Genomic DNA, 18,937 nt, shown 5'->3' on the forward strand with positions numbered 1-18,937 from the left:
TCCGTCGGACTAGCACACAGACGAGCGGATTTCGGGGTCCGTCGTACTTACGACGTAAAGATTTGAAGCATGCTTCAAATCTAAAGTCCGTCGGATTTGAGGCTAAAAAAGTCCGTTGAAAGTCCGGAGAAGCCCACACACGATCGGATTACCAGCCAGCTTTAGTCCGTCAGCGTCCGTTGGACTTTTGTAGACGAAAAGTCCGACCGTGTGTACGCGGCATAAGTTCACCTTCAGCAAGATTTGCCATTCTGCATCTTCTGAATAGCACATACTAGAGCTTCCTGTTACAAATGCTGCACCTTCTTCCATTACACATGCAACTGTGGGAGAGGAAAGGGGGGGGGGGGACCTCTGCAAAATCTGCTGGCCCCTCAACCCCCCCCCGTCCGGCCATTTGGCAGGGCACAGTTGTGCTCAGTCTTTCTCTAGCTGCAGCAGCTAGGCTCAACTAAAGTAGAGCGCGCAGTTTGAACAGCCCGAAGTGGCCTTTAGGGGAGCACAGTTGTAGTGTCCAGCCCGCCCTGACATTTGCAGGACGGGCTGGGACACTACGATTCTGTGACCCTAATGGCCACTTTGGGCTGTTTAAACTATGCGCGTGCATATTGCACTCTCTACTCTAGCTGAGGCTAGGAAGTCTCAGAAGAAAAGTGTATTCATGGCACCTCTCATTCCTATAGACAGGTCTATAAACTGGGTTCCCCCCCATCATGCACTGCCAAGGAAGATGGAGGTATCTCTAGGAAGCCTCCAGAGAAAGGAAAGCGAAGTCAGGGCACCTCTCATTCCCATAGACAGGTCTACAAACCGGGTTCCTCCCCCCCACCATGCACTGCCAAGAGGGGACCAGAGATTTCTCTAGGGAAGTCTCCAGAGAAAGGAAAATGTAGTCATGGCACTTCTCATTTCCATAGACAAATCTATAAACCAGGTTCCCCCCCCCCCCCCCCCCCCCCCCCCCCCACAATGCACTGGCAAGGTGGATGGAGAGGTCTTTAGGAAGCCTCCAGAGAAAGCAAAGTATAGTCATGGCACCTCTCATTTCCATAAACAAATCTATAAACCAGGTCCCCCCCCCCCCCCCACACACAATGCACTGCCAAGGTGGATGGAGAGGTCTTTAGGATGCCTCCAGAGAAAGCAAAGTGTAGTCATGGCACCTCTCATTTCCATAAACAAATCTATAAACCAGGTTCCCCCCCACAAAGCACTGCCAAGGTAGATGGAGATCTCTCTAGAAGCCTCCAGAGAAAGCAAAGTGTAGTCATGGCACCTCTCATTCCCATAGACGAGTCTATAAACCATGCACTGCCAAGGGGGATGGAGGTGTCTCTAGGGAGCCTCAAGAGAAAGGAAAGTATTTATGGCACCTTTTTTTCCCATAGACAGGTCTATAAAGGTGTTCTACGATCACCCCTCACCTTTCTCCACAAGGGGTCGGAATGGATGGTCAAGAAAGGGGCCAAAGTCACCCAAGCCCCCAAATAGATCAATAACAATTTTGAAGAGGTATGTGGAAAGGCAGAGGCGGCCAAAATATGCCAAATGTCAGGCCTGCAGTTGAAACATATACATCATAGGAGCCCAACCAGGACTCCCCCAGCCTTCCTGGTTAAGCACCTATGATGAATACGTTTCAATTGCATGCCTGGCATTTGGCAAATTTTGGCGGCCTCTGCCTTTCCAAATATACCTCTTCAAAATTGCCACTGATCTGTTTTGGGGGCTTGGGTGACTTCTGCCCCTTTCTTGACCATCCATTCCAACCCCTTGTGGGGTCGGAACCACCATGGGCATGAGACGGACAGTCCGGGACGGGCTGTAGCACTATTGTGTTTCATGTGGAGGTACATTTATGCACTCTCACCAAATATCCCCTGAAGAAGATTGTCTAACAGTTGAAACGTGTTGGAAGATTGGTGGCAGCTCAATAATCTGTTTATATATATTTATTGTTCATCCATATGTCTTCCCCGTCCGTTTATAGAAGGGTAATGTAGTCAATTGTGCATTACAAAGACCAAAGGTTTTTAATGTAAAAATTTTTTAATCATTGTACAATAAATATTTACCTTATATAAAAGCTGTATCGTTTCTTTGGGTGCAACAAAGTCCCACGGGAGATGCTGCTTTGTTGTGTACTCATTCCCATAGACGGGAGGTATCTCTAGGAAGCCTCCAGGGAAAGGAAAGTGTAGTCATGGCACCTCTCATTTCCATAGTTGGATCTATAAACCGTGTTCTACAACCACCTTCCTCCTCCTATACAAGAAACAACTGCTGGACAAACGCTCACCAGATCCACTGTCAGTTTATAGCTCCCGAGGCCTGGGTGGAGGACGGTGGAGGGGGCTTCCTCTGGATCCTGACTGCTGATGGATGAAATATTAGAGCACTTTCTAATAAAAATGGCCAGACCGGTGTTGTCAGCGTGAATGATGAAAAGTCTATTAGATCTGCGTGCAGCGTTCTGCCCTCTGTCTATGTTCCACTCTACTAATGAAATATGGCTTTTAAACTAATTCCATGCAGAGTGCAGAGCCCGGCCTGATCAATAAGAATTCATCAGGAGGCCTTTCCGCAGCAATGCAATAATGAATTTCCTCTTGTAACAATCACAAGGAAAAAAAAGACTAATGGGAGTCTCTGTATATGCAGATAAAGGGGAAGGATATACGGGAGGCCTCCACATGACACCTCTCCCGCATTACGGAACCCAGAAGATTTCAGGAAAGTTTATCGCTCGGTGATCATCATGTGACCAACACACATTCCAGTCCCTCAACTGTGTCACCGCAGATAATTCGGCTTTTGTTTCCAGGTCAGTCTGCGGTCTGCACTGCCGTGTGACAACCCTACAGAACACAGACTGGCTCTACCCAACCGCCGGCATTTTCAGCAGTAGGGCGTAGGAGAAAATAAATAAAGTCAGACACATGTTTAATTCCAAAATGAATCCCTTTAATATACGCAACCAAAATACAACCCGCAGCGCAGCGGATTAATACTTCGGCAGCCACTTTGGTAAATAAATACAACTACTGGAAAACAGAGTGGTCACTGATGGATGGTGGGACACGAAGGACGTGCGGTGGGTGTCCGATGTCTGGAGGTCCAGTTCTGCCCATACAGGTCCCGGTCAGGTCAGATTCTGCATCAGGCAAATATATCCCGCTAACATTCAGCCGTTGTTGGAAGGAGATGGACATAGAGAGTCTTCATATTCAGGTTTTCTACTGCTGTGCCTGGGACCACCTCTGCATGGAGACCAGAGTAGGGGGGTTAGTATCTTTACTCTTATAAAAACACGAATTACCCTATGGGTGAGCGGTCTGTGTACAGCCCCTATGCAATGACCCACCCCTGCTAACTTACACTATTGAAATAAGGAGACAATCAGCGCGAACCAGATATGAAAATAATGCAGGCTGAACACTAAGAGGATAACACCAACCTCAATGACATACAATAAATAATATAAGTGCAGCGCAAAAAAGAATGATCAAAGGATAATGAATGGTCTAGTAATATATTAGAAATAAAATAGTTCATTTGTATTAAGAAATAAAATAGTTCATTTGTAATGAGGAATGGCTTTCTTCTGGGGACACTCGTACACAGCTCTAATCCAGACAGTATGTGTGAAAAAAGATTGTGCTTACCAGATCCAGTTGACCCCTTGGTTATAGGGGGTCAGAAACAGCATGAAATGGATCCGTGGCAGAACTGCTGGGCTAGCTGTCATCTACAGAGATCTCCTCAGGTGTATGGTGTGGAGCTGATACACTGCTGTATGTTCTTACTCAAAGCGTGGCGATATCCATGGGAGAGAGGGATCCGTAAGGAAAGGCCGAGCAGAGAAGCAGTAATCCCCAGGGAGAGTGAATAAAATAAGAAACATCTAAGAGCGATCCATAAATAACCAATTTTCCAAGTTTATTTGGTAAAGGTGAGCAGAGAGAGGACGCTAACAAAGCGCCACTATATATAAAAAATACTATGCGGCAGCGTTAAAATGATGAGACAGACTGTTCGCTACTGAACAGCTGTCAGCAAGAGAAGGCTGCGGGTGGCGGCGGTCAAGCAGTGCCGCCCTCGTACGCGGCGTTACGTCAAGAAGACTTCGTCAGCGAGGGACGCTGACGAAGTCTTCTTGACGTAACGCCGCGTACGAGGGCGGCACTGCTTGACCGCCGCCACCCGCAGCCTTCTCTTGCTGACAGCTGTTCAGTAGCGAACAGTCTGTCTCATCATTTAACACTGCCGCATAGTATTTTTTATATACAGTGGCGCTTTGTTAGCGTCCTCTCTCTGCTCACCTTTACCAAATAAACTTGGAAAATTGGTTATTTATGGATCGCTCTTAGATGTTTCTTATTTTATTCACTCTCCCTGGGGATTACTGCTTCTCTGCTCGGCCTTTCCTTACGGATCCCTCTCTCCCATGGATATCGCCACGCTTTGAGTAAGAACATACAGCAGTGTATCAGCTCCACACCATACACCTGAGGAGATCTCTGTAGATGACAACTTACACTATTAACTATGGTGTGAGGGGTCTGTGCACACCCTATAGAGTGACCCCGCCCCCGCTTGCTCCCCCTTATAAATACAACATTAACTATGAATGGGGGGGGGGGGGGGGGGTTCTGTGCACATCTTATAGAATGACCCACCCCTGCTGATGTCCCCTTGGAAATACGCTAATCACTTCATGGTTAGCAGTCTGTGTAAAGCCTACGGAATGGCCTAAACACATCATCTCTGTTCTCAGCTGCATAAGAAGCTCAGGAAGGAGAAACAGCAGCACGCTGGTCTTCCCAGTGAATGGCTCTGCAAGGAGGGGTATGTCAGTGGTCTATGTACAGCCTATGAAACATCCCACCCCTGCTGACTTCCCCTTACAATTACACTAATTACTATAGGTGTGGGTGATGTGTACAGCCTATAGAATGCCCACCTTCGCTGGCTCCCCCCTTATAAATACAATATTAGCCATGAATGAGGGGGTCTGTGCACATCCTATAGAATGACCCGCCCTTGCTGATGTCCCCTAATGAATACGCTAATCATTTAATGGGTTAGCACTCTGTGTAAAGCTATGAAATGGCCCAAACACATCATCTCTGTTCTCAGCTGCATAAGGAGCTCAGGGAGGAGAAAACAGCAGCACACTGATCTTCCCAGTGAATGGCTGTACAGGGAGGGGTGTGTCAGGACAAGTCTGATTATTGGAGAGCAGGCTGAGTTCCCAGCACAGCCAGAAAACTGACCATGCTGGGTTCTCATGCCTAATGTGGTCAGGTCTTGATAGCAATGCAGGGGGACTGGCAGGAATACCAAGATATTTCACACAAAGGAAGCAATACAAGGAGAACAGGATGCTTTTTCATACTAGTACATGGTAAAACAGGCACATTTTAGGAACATGAAATGTTGGGTTTACACACTCTTTAACTATGGATGAGGGGTCTGTGCACAGCCCATAGGCTGATAGCCCATAGAATGACCCGCCCCTGCTGACTTCCCCTTATAAATATACTAATCACTTTATGGGTGAGCAGTTCGTGTACAGCCTATGGAATGGCCCAATCCTGCCGACTTCCCCTTATTAATACACTAATATCTCGACGGGTGGGAGGACTATATACAATCTATGAATTGGCCCACCCCTGCTGACTTCCTGGCCAACCCTGCTGCCTTTCCCTTATAAACGAATCACCCTACAGGGTAGTGGCCTGTGTGTAGGCTATGGATCATCCAATCTATGCTGACTTTGCCTTATAACACAAATTACTATGGGTGAGGGGGTCTGTGTAAAGCCTATGGAATGGCCCCGGCCCTACTGACTTCCCCCTTATAAATATACTAATTACCTCTATGGTTGAGCAGCCTGTGTACAGTCCCTATGGAATGGTCTGCCCCTGATGACTTTCCACGGTGAATATATAAATCACTCCACGGGTGAGCAGTCTGTATAGCCTTTGAAATGGCCCACCTCTGCTAAATTCCTGGCCTGACCCTGCGGATTTCTCCTTGTGAACACCTATCATTTCACGAGTAAGTGGTCTGTGTACAGCAGGGGTAGGCAACCTGGGGCCCTACAGCTGTTGTGGAATTACAGTTCCCGTGAGGTATTGCAAGGCTGGCAGTTACAATTACTCCTAGAAGCATGATGGGACTTGTAGTTCTGCAACAGCTGGAGGGCCCCAGGTTGCCTACCCCCAGTCTTCAGCCTATGGAAAGGCCCACCCTTGTTAGATTTTTCCTAATGGATACACTAATCACTCCATGAGGTAGTTGTCTGTGTACAGCCTCTATGGAATAGCCCACCCCTGCTGACTTGCCCCTATAAATTCACGAATCACTATGGGTAAGGGGTCCTGCGCCCCCCCCCCCCCGCTGCTTTGACCATATGAATACATTTATCACCATATAGGGGATTGGTCTGTGTACAGCCTATGGAACATCCCACCCCTGCTGACTTCCTCTTATAAATACACTAATCACTATGGGTGTGGGGTGACGTGTACAGCCTATAGAATGGCCCACCCCTGCTGGCTCCCCCCTTATAAATACACTAATCACTATGGGTGTGGGGTGACGTGTACAGCCTATAGAATGGCCCACCCCTGCTGGCTCCCCCCTTATAAATACAATATTAACTATGAATGAGGGGTCTGTGTACAACCTATAGAATGATCCGCCCCTGCCGACTTCCCCTTATGACTATACTAACCACGTCACACGTGAGCAGTCTGTGTACAGCCTATGAAATGGCCTGCCCCTGCCGACTTTCCCTTATAAATAAACGGATCACTTCATGGGTGGGGGGGGGGGTCTGTGAACAGCCTATAAAACATCCCACCTGTGCGGACTTTCCCTTATAAAATACGCTAATCACTCTATGGGGGGAGTGGCCTGTGTTCAGCTTATGGAATATTCCACCTTTGCTGACTTCCTGGCCCACCCCTGCTGGCTTTCCCTAATAAATACATAAATAACTCCATAGGGGAGGGATCTGTGTGCAGCCTTTAATGGGGAAGTGGCCTGTGTCCAGCCTATGGAATATTCCACCCCTGCTGACTTTTCCCTTATAAATACATCACTCTAAGGGTGAGGGATCTTTGCACAGCCTATGGAATGGCCCACCCCCGCTCACTTCCTGGTCCACCCCTGCTGACTTTCTTTATAAATACATCACTCTAAGGGTGAGGGATCTGTGCACAACTTATGGAATGGCCCACCCCCCCTCACTTCCTGGTCCGCCCCTGCTGACTTCCCCTTTAAATGCACTAACACGTCAGGTGAGGGCCCGCCCCTGCCAACGTCCTAGCTCGCCCCTGCTAACCTCGTGGGGGTTTGTTCTAATTGATATCCCTCAATCTGAGATTTCTTGCAATTTTGGGCCATGTTTTTTTCCCCATTAAAACCTACAAGCTGCATTTAACTTGTGAAAAGGTTTCTGTGATTTAAATTTTAAACTTTTACAGACAAGTTCTGGGCAGATTTTACCTCTACGCGCCACTCCTCGTGTTCCAACTACCATAGGACTACAATATTCATAAAAAAGTTTATAACCCCCCACCCCCCACCCCCACCCCGCTGCACCCTCAGTATAATTTTTGAAAATCTACAACCCTTTCTGTTAAGAATATGCAGAGCCTGGTTTATTGAAATGTGAAAGGACCTGTGCACGAACATCCAGTATGAAGCAAGATGTCCCCCTTCACATGACTGGTTTGAAGACCTAAAATCTGAGCTTCCCTGTTTATGAGGTGCATAGGCCTCTAACAGTCAGGTACATGGGCAAGAATTTAGTAAGCACCCCCCCCCTCCGCAACTACAGCACGATAAAGCACATCTTCAATCCAGTAACCCAACAGAATCTTTCATGTCTTGAGGCTTCAGAGTGGGGCACAGACACAGCAGACCCATTACTAATTCCCAGCGAGCTTTGTTTTATCCAATCATTTAGTAAACGATAAAGGATTCCCAGAGCATTATGGGTTATCTAAACAAAGCAAAGCAGGTTGTCCAACAAACCTCCTACTGAGCAGTCCGATAAGGGTAGAGTCACTGCTGTGATAAATCATTTAGTTTTGTACATAATGGGTAGAGTGTGGTACCATGATTCACGTGTGGACAGAACACAGCGCCATCGGCTGGTGGAAGCACAAACTACATAATATATATACACATTATTCCAGATTTACCCAAGTAAAACAAGAAAACATTTTCCAAACATTCTTTATTTGTGACCTTAACCTCGAAAATGTACAAAGCCACTACACCAGGGGTAATGAATTAAAATTCATGGGAGGTCCAATCAGTAAAATTTTCTTCCAACCGAGGTCTGAATCACTTTTGATCCTTCACTTCACAGTTCCTTCTTAAATCACAATCCCATTCTTACATCAGATCCTCTGTCCCCCTGCATATCACAATTTCCCCTTCACAGTAGTGTCCTCAGGCCCCCTTTATGTCATCCCCCTTTCCCCACAGTCGGGTCATCTGCCCCCCTTCACATCACCCCCCCCACACACAGTGGCATCCCCCCACCCCCCCCTACACACACACAGTGGCATCCCCCCAGACACACACAGTGGCGTCATCTGCCCTGTCTTCTCATCACAGCTCCCACATCCACTGCACCCCCGCTGTCATTGTAAGCGGCGTGAAGAGTGGGAGACCGTTCAGTTCTGAGCGTCGGGCAAGAGCAGCCTTAACCTATTAAAGACATGATAGTTGGCTGCTAGGACCGCCCAGTGTCCTAGCAACCAATCCCCTGCTGGTTAACTTGAGAAGGTAACTCCGGCAGCTCCTGCCCGCTGCTCAGAAAAGTAACAGCCAACCGCTCCTCACTCTGCTTACAATGACAGCGGCTGAGAGTCGGCTCCTGCTCGCCGCTCAGAATTGAACAGCTGCCTGCTACTTGCTCTGCCTACAATAACAGCGGCAAAGGCACGGGGGGGGGGAGGAGAAGCTGTCTCCTAAATGGCGGGACAGTGGCGGTCCTATCCGTCCAGGATTTTTTATATTGCTTATAACAGCGATGATCAGTATTATAAGCAATATACAACATGCAATAAAGGGATCCAGCCTGAGAGGAGGAGGATGTCATTTTTCCCATTTACCAGTTGATCCAGGCTTTGTCGTTTGTCCCCCCCCCCCCTTTTTTGGGGGGTTCTGCCTTGGAAGGGACACGAACTTAAGCAGCTTGTTTAACCTGGACTCCTTGGTTCAAAGTCAGTCCTTAATTACAGGACCTCTTCCATCAGTTAAAAACACGATTTTATCTACCCTCTGTGGTCATCAATTGATCCTCCGGCTGGGGTTGCTTCTTGATCTAAATAGCTTAACTACTTGAGTTTCCATTCAATTCGCTATCCCAATTTTTTACAAGACCTGCATACAGTGCCTGATAGATAATACTCTCCTGAAGAAGCCACGATGTGTGGTGAAACATGTTCAGAAATCAATCCTTTGGTTGCACTATTTAAAGATTGTTCCAGTACATTGCATGTTAACTCTTTTTTTTTTGTTTTTATTAATTTTTCAAAATAAAATGTGAAAATGTTATATAAAAAATATTGCGTCACCCTGTTTGCACCTTTCACCACTTGACGACCGCCTCACGCCGATGTACGTCGGCAAGGCGGCACGGACAGGCAAAATCACGTACAGGGTACGTGATTTGCCTTCCGCGGGTGGGGGGTCCGATCGGACCCCCCCCCGCCGCCCGAGGCGGTCCCGTTCTGTCCCCCGGCGATCAGAGACGAGGGGGAGGCCATCCGTTCGTGGCCCCCCCCTCGCGATCGCCGCCGGCCAATGGGAACACTCCTTTGCTGCTGTATGCTAAACAGCAGCAAAGGAAGTGATGTATTCTCCCCTCGGGTCGGTAGTTTCCGTTCCGGCCCGAGGAGAGACGGCATGTGAGTGACTGCACCAACACACACACACACACACAGTAGAACATGCCAGGCACACATTACACCCCGATCCCCCCCCCGATCCCCCCCCAATCACCCCCCCCCCCTGTCACAAACTGACACCAGCAGTTTTTTTTTTTTTTTTTCTGATTACTGCTGTGTCAGTTTGTGACAGTTACAGTGTTAGCACAGTTACTGTTACCCCCCTTTAGGTCTAGGGTACCCCCCTAACCCCCCCTAATAAAGTTTTAACCCCTTGATCACCCCCTGTCACCAGTGTCGCTAAGCGATCATTTTTCTGATCGCTGTATTAGTGTCGCTGGTGACGCTAGTTAGTGAGGTAAATATTTAGGTTCGCCGTCAGCGTTTTATAGCGACAGGGACCCCCATATACTACCTAATAAATGTTTTAACCCCTTGATTGCCCCCTAGTTAACCCTTTCACCACTGATCACCGTATAACCGTTACGGTTGACGCTGGTTAGTTTTTTTTTTTTTGTATAGTGTCAGGGCACCCGCCGTTTATTACCGAATAAAGGTTTAGCCCCCCGATCGCCCGGCGGTGATATGCGTCGCCCCAGGCAGCGTCAGATTAGCGCCAGTACCGCTAACACCCACGCACACAGCATGCGCCTCCCTTAGTGGTATAGTATCTGATCAATATCTGATCCGATCAGATCTATACTAGCGTCCCCAGCAGTTTAGGGTTCCCAAAAACGCAGTGTTAGCGGGATCAGCCCAGATACCTGCTAGCACCTGCGTTTTGCCCCTCCGCCCAGCCCACCCAAGTGCAGTATCGATCGATCGCTGTCACTTACAAGGCACTAAACGCATAACTGCAGCGTTCGCAGAGTCAGGCCTGATCCCTGCGATTGCTAACAGTTTTTTTGGTAGCATTTTGGTGAACTGGCAAGCACCAGCCCCAGGCAGCGTCAGGTTAGCGGCAGTACCGCTAACACCCACGCACGCACCGTACACCTCCCTTAGTGGTATAGTATCTGAACGGATCAATATCTGATCCGATCAGATCTATACTAGCGTCACCAGCAGTTTAGGGTTCCCAAAAACGCAGTGTTAGCGGGATCAGCCCAGATACCTGCTAGCACCTGCGTTTTGCCCCTCCGCCCGGCCCAGCCCACCCAAGTGCAGTATCGATCGATCACTGTCACTTACAAAACACTAAACGCATAACTGCAGCGTTCGCAGAGTCAGGCCTGATCCCTGCGATCGCTAACAGTTTTTTGGTAGCGTTTTGGGGAACTGGCAAGCACCAGCGGCCTAGTACACCCCGGTCGTAGTCAAACCCGCACTGCAGTAACACGTGGTGACGTGGCGAGTCCTATAAGTGCAGTTCAAGCTGGTGAGGTGGCAAGCACAAGTAGTGTCCCGCTGCCACCAAAAAGACAAACACAGGCCCGTCGTGCCCATAATGCCCTTCCTGCTGCATTCGCCAATCCTAATTGGGAACCCACCACTTCTGCAGCGCCCGTAATTCCCCCATTCACATCCCCAACCAAATGCAGTCGGCTGCATGAGAGGCATTTTCTTTATGTCCTCCCGAGTACCCCTACCCAACGAACCCCCCCAAAAAAGATGTTGTGTCTGCAGCAAGCGCGGATATAGGCGTGACACCCACTATTATTGTCCCTCCTGTCCTGATAATCCTGGTCTTTGCATTGGTGAATATTTTGAACGCTACCATACACTAGTTGAGTATTAGCGTAGGGTACAGCATTGCACAGACTAGGCACACTTTCACAGGGTCTCCCAAGATGCCATCGCATTTTGAGAGACCCGAACCTGGAACCGGTTACCGTTATAAAAGTTAGTTACAAAAAAAGTGTAAAAAAAAAAAAAAAAATATGAAATAAAAAAAAAATAGTTGTCGTTTTATTGTTCTCTCTCTCTCTATTCTCTCTCTCTATTGTTCTGCTCTTTTTTACTGTATTCTATTCTGCAATGTTTTATTGTTATTGTTATTATGTTTTATCATGTTTGTTTTTCAGGTGTGTAATTATTTATACTTTACTGTTTACTGTGCTTTATTGTTATAACCATTGTTAACCATTTTTTTGTCTTCAGGTACGCCATTCACGACTTTGAGTGGTTATACCAGAATGATGCCTGCAGGTTTAGGTATCATCTTGGTATCATTCTTTTCAGCCAGCGGTCGGCTTTCATGTAAAAGCAATCCTAGTGGCTAATTAGCCTCTAGACTGCCTTTACAAGCCGTGGGAGGGAATGCCCCCCCCACCCCCACCGTCTTCCGTGTTTTTCTCTGGCTCTCCTGTCTCAACAGGGAACCTGAGAATGCAGCCGGTGATTCAGCCAGCTGACCATAGAGCTGATCAGAGACCAGAGTGGCTCCAAACATCTCTATGGCCTAAGAAACCGGAAGCTACGAGTATTTCATGACTTAGATTTCGCCGGATGTAAATAGCGCCATTGGGAAATTGGGGAAGCATTTTATCACACCGATCTTGGTGTGGTCAGATGCTTTGAGGGCAGAGGAGAGATCTAGGGTCTAATAGACCACAATTTTTTCAAAAAAGAGTACCTGTCACTACCTATTGCTATCATAGGGGATATTTACATTCCCCGAGATAATAAAAATGATTAAAAAAAAAAATATGAAAGGAACAGTTTAAAAGTAAGATTAAAAAAGCAAAAAAATAATAAAGAAAAAAAAAAAAAAAAAAGCACCCGTCGCCCCCTGCTCTCGCGCTAAGGCGAACGCAAGCGGCGGTCTGGCGTCATATGTAAACAGCAATTGCACCATGCATGTGAGGTATCACCGCGAAGGCCAGATCGAGGGCAGTAATTTTAGCAGTAGACCTCCTCTGTAAATCTAAAGTGGTAACCTGTAAAGGCTTTTGAAGGCTTTTAAACATGTATTTATTTTGTTGCCACTGCACGTTTGTGCGCAATTTTAAAGCATGTCATGTTTGGTATCCATGTACTCGGCCTAAGATCATCTTTTTTATTTCATCAAACATTTGGGCAATATAGTGTGTTTTAGTGCATTAAAATTTAAAAAAGTGTGTTTTTTCCCCAAAAAATGCGTTTGAAAAATCGCTGCGCAAATACTGTGTGAAAAAAAAAAATTAAACACCCACCATTTTAATCTGTAGGGCATTTGCTTTAAAAAAATATATAATGTTTGGGGGTTCAAAGTAATTTTTTTGCAAAAAAAAAATAACTTTTTCATGTAAACAATAAGTGTCAGAAAGGGCTTTGTCTTCAAGTGGTTAGAAGAGTGGGTGATGTGTGACATAAGCTTCTAAATGTTGTGCATAAAATGCCAGGACAGTTCAAAACCCCCCCAAATGACCCCATTTTGGAAAGTAGACACCCCAAGCTATTTGCTGAGAGGCATGTCGAGTCCATGGAATATTTTATATTGCGACACAAGTTGCGGGAAAGAGACAAATTTTTTTTTTTTTTTTTGCACAAAGTTGTCACTAAATGATATATTGCTCAAACATGCCATGGGAATATGTGAAATTACACCCCAAAATACATTCTGCTGCTTCTCCTGAGTACGGGGATACCACATGTGTGAGACTTTTTGGGAGCCTAGCCGCGTACGGGGCCCCGAAAACCAAGCACCGCCTTCAGGCTTTCTAAGGGCGTGAATTTTTGATTTCACTCTTCACTGCCTATCACAGTTTCGGAGGCCATGGAATGCCCAGGTGGCACAAACCCCCCCCAAATGACCCCATTTTGGAAAGTAGACACCCCAAGCTATTTGCTGAGAGGTATAGTGAGTATTTTGCAGACCTCACTTTTTGTCACAAAGTTTTGAAAAATGAAAAAAGAAAAAAAAAAAAGTTTTTTCTTGTCTTTCTTCATTTTCAAAAACAAATGAGAGCTGCAAAATACTCACCATGCCTCTCAGCAAATAGCTTGGGGTGTCTACTTTCCAAAATGGGGTCATTTGGGGGGGTTTTGTGCCACCTGGGCATTCCATGGCCTCCGAAACTGTGATAGGCAGTGAAGAGTGAAATCAAAAATTTTTACCCTTAGAAATCCTGAAGGCAGTGATTGGTTTTCGGGGTCCCGTACGCGGCTAGGCTCCCAAAAAGTCCCACACATGTGGTATCCCCATACTCAGGAGAAGCAGCTAAATGTATTTTGGGGTGCAATTCCACATAGGCCCATGGCCTGTGTGAGCAATATATCATTTAGTGACAACTTTATGAAAAAAAAAAAAAAAAAAAGTGTCACTTTCCCGCAACTTGTGTCAAAATATAAAATATTCCATGGACTCAATATGCCTCTCAGCAAATAGCTTGGGGTGTCTACTTTCCAAAATGGGGTCATTTGGGGGGGTTTTGTGCCACCTGGGCATTCCATGGCCTCCGAAACTGTGATAGGCAGTGAAGAGTGAAAGCAAAAATTTACACCCTTAGAAATCCTGAAGGCGGTGCTTGGTTTTCGGGGTCCCGTACGCGGCTAGGCTCCCAAAAAGTCCCACACATGTGGTATCCCCATACTCAGGAGAAGCAGCTGAATGTATTTTGGGGTGCAATTCCACATAGGCCCATGGCCTGTGTGAGCAATATATCATTTAGTGACAACTTTTTGTAAATATTTTTTTTTTTTTTGTCATTTTTCAATCACTTGGGACAAAAAAAATGAATATTCAATGGGTTCAACATGCCTCTCAGCAATTTCCTTGGGGTGTCTACTTTCCAAAATGGGGTCATTTGTGGGGGTTTTGTACTGCCCTGTCATTTTAGCACCTCAAGAAATGACATAGGCAGTCATAAACTAAAAGCTGTGTAAATTCCAGAAAATGTACCCTAGTTTGTAGACGCTATAACTTTTGCGCAAACCAATAAATATACGCTTATTGACATTTTTTTTACCAAAGACATGTGGCCGAATACATTTTGGCCTAAATGTATGACTAAAATTTAGTTTATTGGATTTTTTTTATAACAAAAAGTAGAAAATATCATTTTTTTTCAAAATTTTTGGTCTTTTTCCGTTTATAGCGCAAAAAATAAAAACCGCAGAGGTGATCAAATACCATCAAAAGAAAGCTCTATTTGTGGGAAGAAAAGGACGCAAATTTCGTTTGGGTACAGCATTGCATGACCGCGCAATTAGCAGTTAAAGCGACGCAGTGCCAAATTGGAAAAAGACCTCTGGTCCTTAGGCAGCATAATGGTCCGGGGCTCAAGTGGTTAAAATCCCAATTTTCCCTTTATTGCATGTTGTATATTGTAGGGATGTGGTGCCTCTACTCATTTTGAATGTGAGGCAAGTATTTACCTTTTTCCTCTGTATTATAAGCAATAGTTTTAGCTGTCATGAATGGCTTTTATTCATGACAGCTTGCTTACAGCCAATCACAAGGTACAGGGTGATTGGCCCATGTACCATGTGATAGCTGTGGGCCAATCACAGCATCACAATAGTAAGCAAAGCATTCATGAATGTTAGGGCTCTTTCACACGGACGATCTGTATGTCCGTTTTTCATCCTTCCGTTTTCGGATGAAAAACGGACATACATTCATCCCTATGGAGCGTCGGATGTCAGCGGTGACATGTCCGCTGACATCCGACCCGCTCCGATCCGAAAAGTGTAACGGAGGAAAAACCTACTTTTCCATCCGTTTTCAGATCGGATCAGGTGACGACGGACACTACGGTCCGTCATCATCCGATCCCCCATAGGGGAGAGCGGCGCTCTGACAGGTCCGCCGCTGCACAGCGTGCAGCGATGGACCTGTCATCTTCCTGCTCAGCGGGGATCGGCGGAGCGATCCCCGCTGAGCCAGCGGATGTTCACGGGGCGGATCATCACTGATCCGCCCCGTGTGAAAGAGCCCTAAGCCACTATAATCATGTGATCGCTATGACCAATCATAGCAATCAAATGATACCCCGGCTTGTCATAGCGGGCACTGAGCGCTGTGACCAGAGCGCGCTAGTATGGATGCAGCTTTCGCCATGTCGCAGTTTATGTACTGTGGCAGGGCAGCAAGTGGTTAATCCCGCCCAGCAGCAGCGTTCAGACCGTGTTGACATCACCTCTGAAGTCTCACAGCGGAGAGTTAAAAGAACGCAGCTCTGGACAGGAAGTGGCCATGCAGTGCTTGCTGCTGCTGCACGGTCGGGTATTGGGCATTAACCATTTACTTGACAATTGTGGAGAGAGGCTGGAAAACATGGGAGGGAAATGCACTACACAGCAGACAGCATGAGGAATTTACTAAAGCATTCATACTTTTATCTACAAAGTCAGAGTTCCACTTTAAACTGCATCGGCCCAGATTTTGGCATCCCACAATGCAGCAGGATATGGAAGAGGGGAAAAATGGGAAGAGGTGCAGGGGCTTTTCCCGCAGAGCGTGCGCACGCACACACACACACACACACACACACACACCCCGATGGGACTTGTCCTACATACAAAAAACGCAGGAGTTCGCCATGCGCCAGCCAGACATCCGGAGAATGTTTCAATTCCATCTCCAGAAATAGATTGACCAATGTAAGCAATAAGTCTCTCCGCAGGAAAAGCACTTCACTGTCTCTTTAAATCTTAGCATAGACCCGCTATAGTAAGAATATTTAATTAAGTAGAATCCTGGGATATACTGAACTAATCTTAAAAATGTCTCCCACCCCCACCCCCCTACTAACACCTATGCTGACTAACCTGTGTAATACAGGCCATACACTGAGCAAATTAAATTTGCTCGGTTCCCCCATCAATCAACACAGACAGCGTTGAAAGGGGAAACCCTCCCGTCGAGCACTTGCCATCCCTGCTACACCAGCAGCTAGTGATAACCGCATGTAAAATCCGGCAGGCTGGTTGTACCCAAGTTGATTGATCGAGCAACGTAGGTACATTCAGCCTGCCCATACATGGTTCCAATCCCACCTTTTGGGCGGAGCTCCGCTTTAAGACTAGTTAGGTATATTCCAGAATTCTACTTTGATTACTAGAATTAAAGGGTCAAACTGATTCTTTAGTTACAGGTGGAGTCCGCTGGGCCATTTCCAATGGCTTCTCGTGTCTCTTGTATTCTTTCAATGTGTAATTCCCTGCCATAGTTCCAGCTCACTTTAGGGTGATCTGTGTCATATCTTGGAGCCCAATGCATGATAGTATATGCATCAAACACAAGGCCTGGGGGCTAAATCCTGCCCACCAGGTCATTTAATGCGGCCCTGGCACCTCTCCTGCAGCTGCGGAAGCCCCTCATCTCCGTTCCTCACCTTGTTTTAGCAGTTGTCAAAGGAGGACAAAACTCCTCCACCAGATCCTGCACTTCCTAATGCAGCCACGGAGAGGCCTGTCTCTGCCCACCCCCCCCCCCCCCAGCAGTTGGCAGCAAAGAGGACTACAGAACTCCTACAGATTCTGCGCCTCTCTGTGCAGCTGCAGCAACCCCTCATCTTAGCTTCTCCTGGTTGCAGCAGACTCTGGCAGGTGACCCAAGCCCTCCTCCAGACTCTGCACCTTCTGCAGAAATAAATGGAGGATGAAGGGACCCGAGGAGTTCAGAATGGGATAAAAGGATTAGGCAAACTGCAGTCTTCTCCTTAAAAAGTTTGCTTAATCTTTTTATCCCATTCTGAACTCCTATTCTGAACTCCTCGGGTCCCTTCCCCTCCATTTATTTCTACACGTTTGCTTCGGGATCCAAGGAAAAAAGCGCCACCCCATTGGGAGAGTCGGTATCCCCTTAATGCATTGAGTCTTTGAATTAGTCAATACATTGGTCCTATGAGATGATCTGAAGCTCTTTTTTTCTTCACTTTCTACTTTCTAGCTCCTCCCCCAGCTTCTTCTTTGTAGCGGAGGGTGCACTGTGATGTAAGGGGGTGGTGCTTTGGACATCTGCTTATAATTACAGTATTATATGAATAATACGACTCTATTCCAGTTGAAAAGGAGAGCCGCACATCACTGATATCAGTCACAAGAAACTTTATTGGATCAACGTAGAACCATGTTCTTATCTGAGCGGTCTCCAATAAAGCTTCATGTGGATGATACCAGCGGTGTACGACCCCCATATTCAGACCTGCATCATCTGCTATAGGAGGGTGAGGGGCTCCAAGCCGGCTTGCACCCTTCACAGCCTAAGTCTCAAGTTATTACTAAAACCAGTAAAATTTGAATGCAGGGGCAATTATTTAACATGTAGATACATTTATATAATCTTACGGATACAACTGCCCCTTTGAGGGCAAGCCTAATGGTGATGCGGCCTGCAATGAATCGACACCCCTGCTCTATAGCATACAATAGCGAATATTCATGAAGCCACTGCACCCTGCTCCGCCCTAACCTGCAGGATCACCAAGGAAAATATCGATCCAACGTAGCTTTATTTGAATGAACTGGTACACATGACTGCCAACCAAGACAAGGACGACGAAGGGGTGACGCGTTTCACACCGACTATTGCAGCGTGAAACGCGTCACCTCTCCGTTGTTCTTGTCTTGGTTGGCAGTCATGTGTACCAGTTGGTTCATATAAAGCTACGTTGGATCGATATTGCCGGTGTGCAGATGTTTCTTCTTTTCCTATTACTTTCAGTGGCGAGCCGTGGCATATCTGGATCTATTTCATTAGGATCACCTGGAGCGGCGTTACCTTCTTGGATTTTCTCTGCAGGATCACCAAACCCGGGATTTCTACTAGGGCTGGGCGATTTTCTAAAAAAACAAAAACATCTGCGATTTTCTTAAAAAAAAATTCGATTCACGATTCGAATCGAGGTTTTTTTATTTTTTTGGACACCGCGCTGGTCCTGAGGAGCTGCGGGCAGGAGTTTTTAGGCGAGGCCGCGGCTTCGAGCCTCGTGGACTAGGCCGAAGCTGCGGCCTCACCTAAAAACTCCTTAGGACCGGGGCGGTGGCAGGTCCTGGGGAGCTGCAGGCAGGAGTTTTTAGGCGAGGCCGTGGCTTCGGCCCTAGTCCGCGGCAGCTTCGGCCCTAGTCCGCGGCAGCTTCGGCCCTAGTCCGCG

At 46.9% G+C, this 18,937-nt stretch overlaps 1 protein-coding gene across 1 annotated transcript in view; it reads right to left on the reverse strand.

Moving 5' to 3' along the window:
• Window positions 1–2,942: 2,942 nt before the first annotated feature.
• IARS1 (isoleucyl-tRNA synthetase 1) overlaps window positions 2,943–18,937 on the reverse strand; it is a gene marked incomplete in the record, with an annotated part of 86,536 nt that continues 70,541 nt past the window's right edge. Inside the window, 1 exon segment of the mRNA XM_073591725.1 lies at window positions 2,943–3,260. Within this exon segment, the coding sequence (XP_073447826.1) occupies window positions 3,178–3,260 (83 nt within the window).

The sequence above is a fragment of the Aquarana catesbeiana genome, linkage group LG07 (assembly GCF_042186555.1).
Source record: "Aquarana catesbeiana isolate 2022-GZ linkage group LG07, ASM4218655v1, whole genome shotgun sequence".
Classification (NCBI taxonomy): Eukaryota; Metazoa; Chordata; class Amphibia; order Anura; family Ranidae; genus Aquarana; species Aquarana catesbeiana.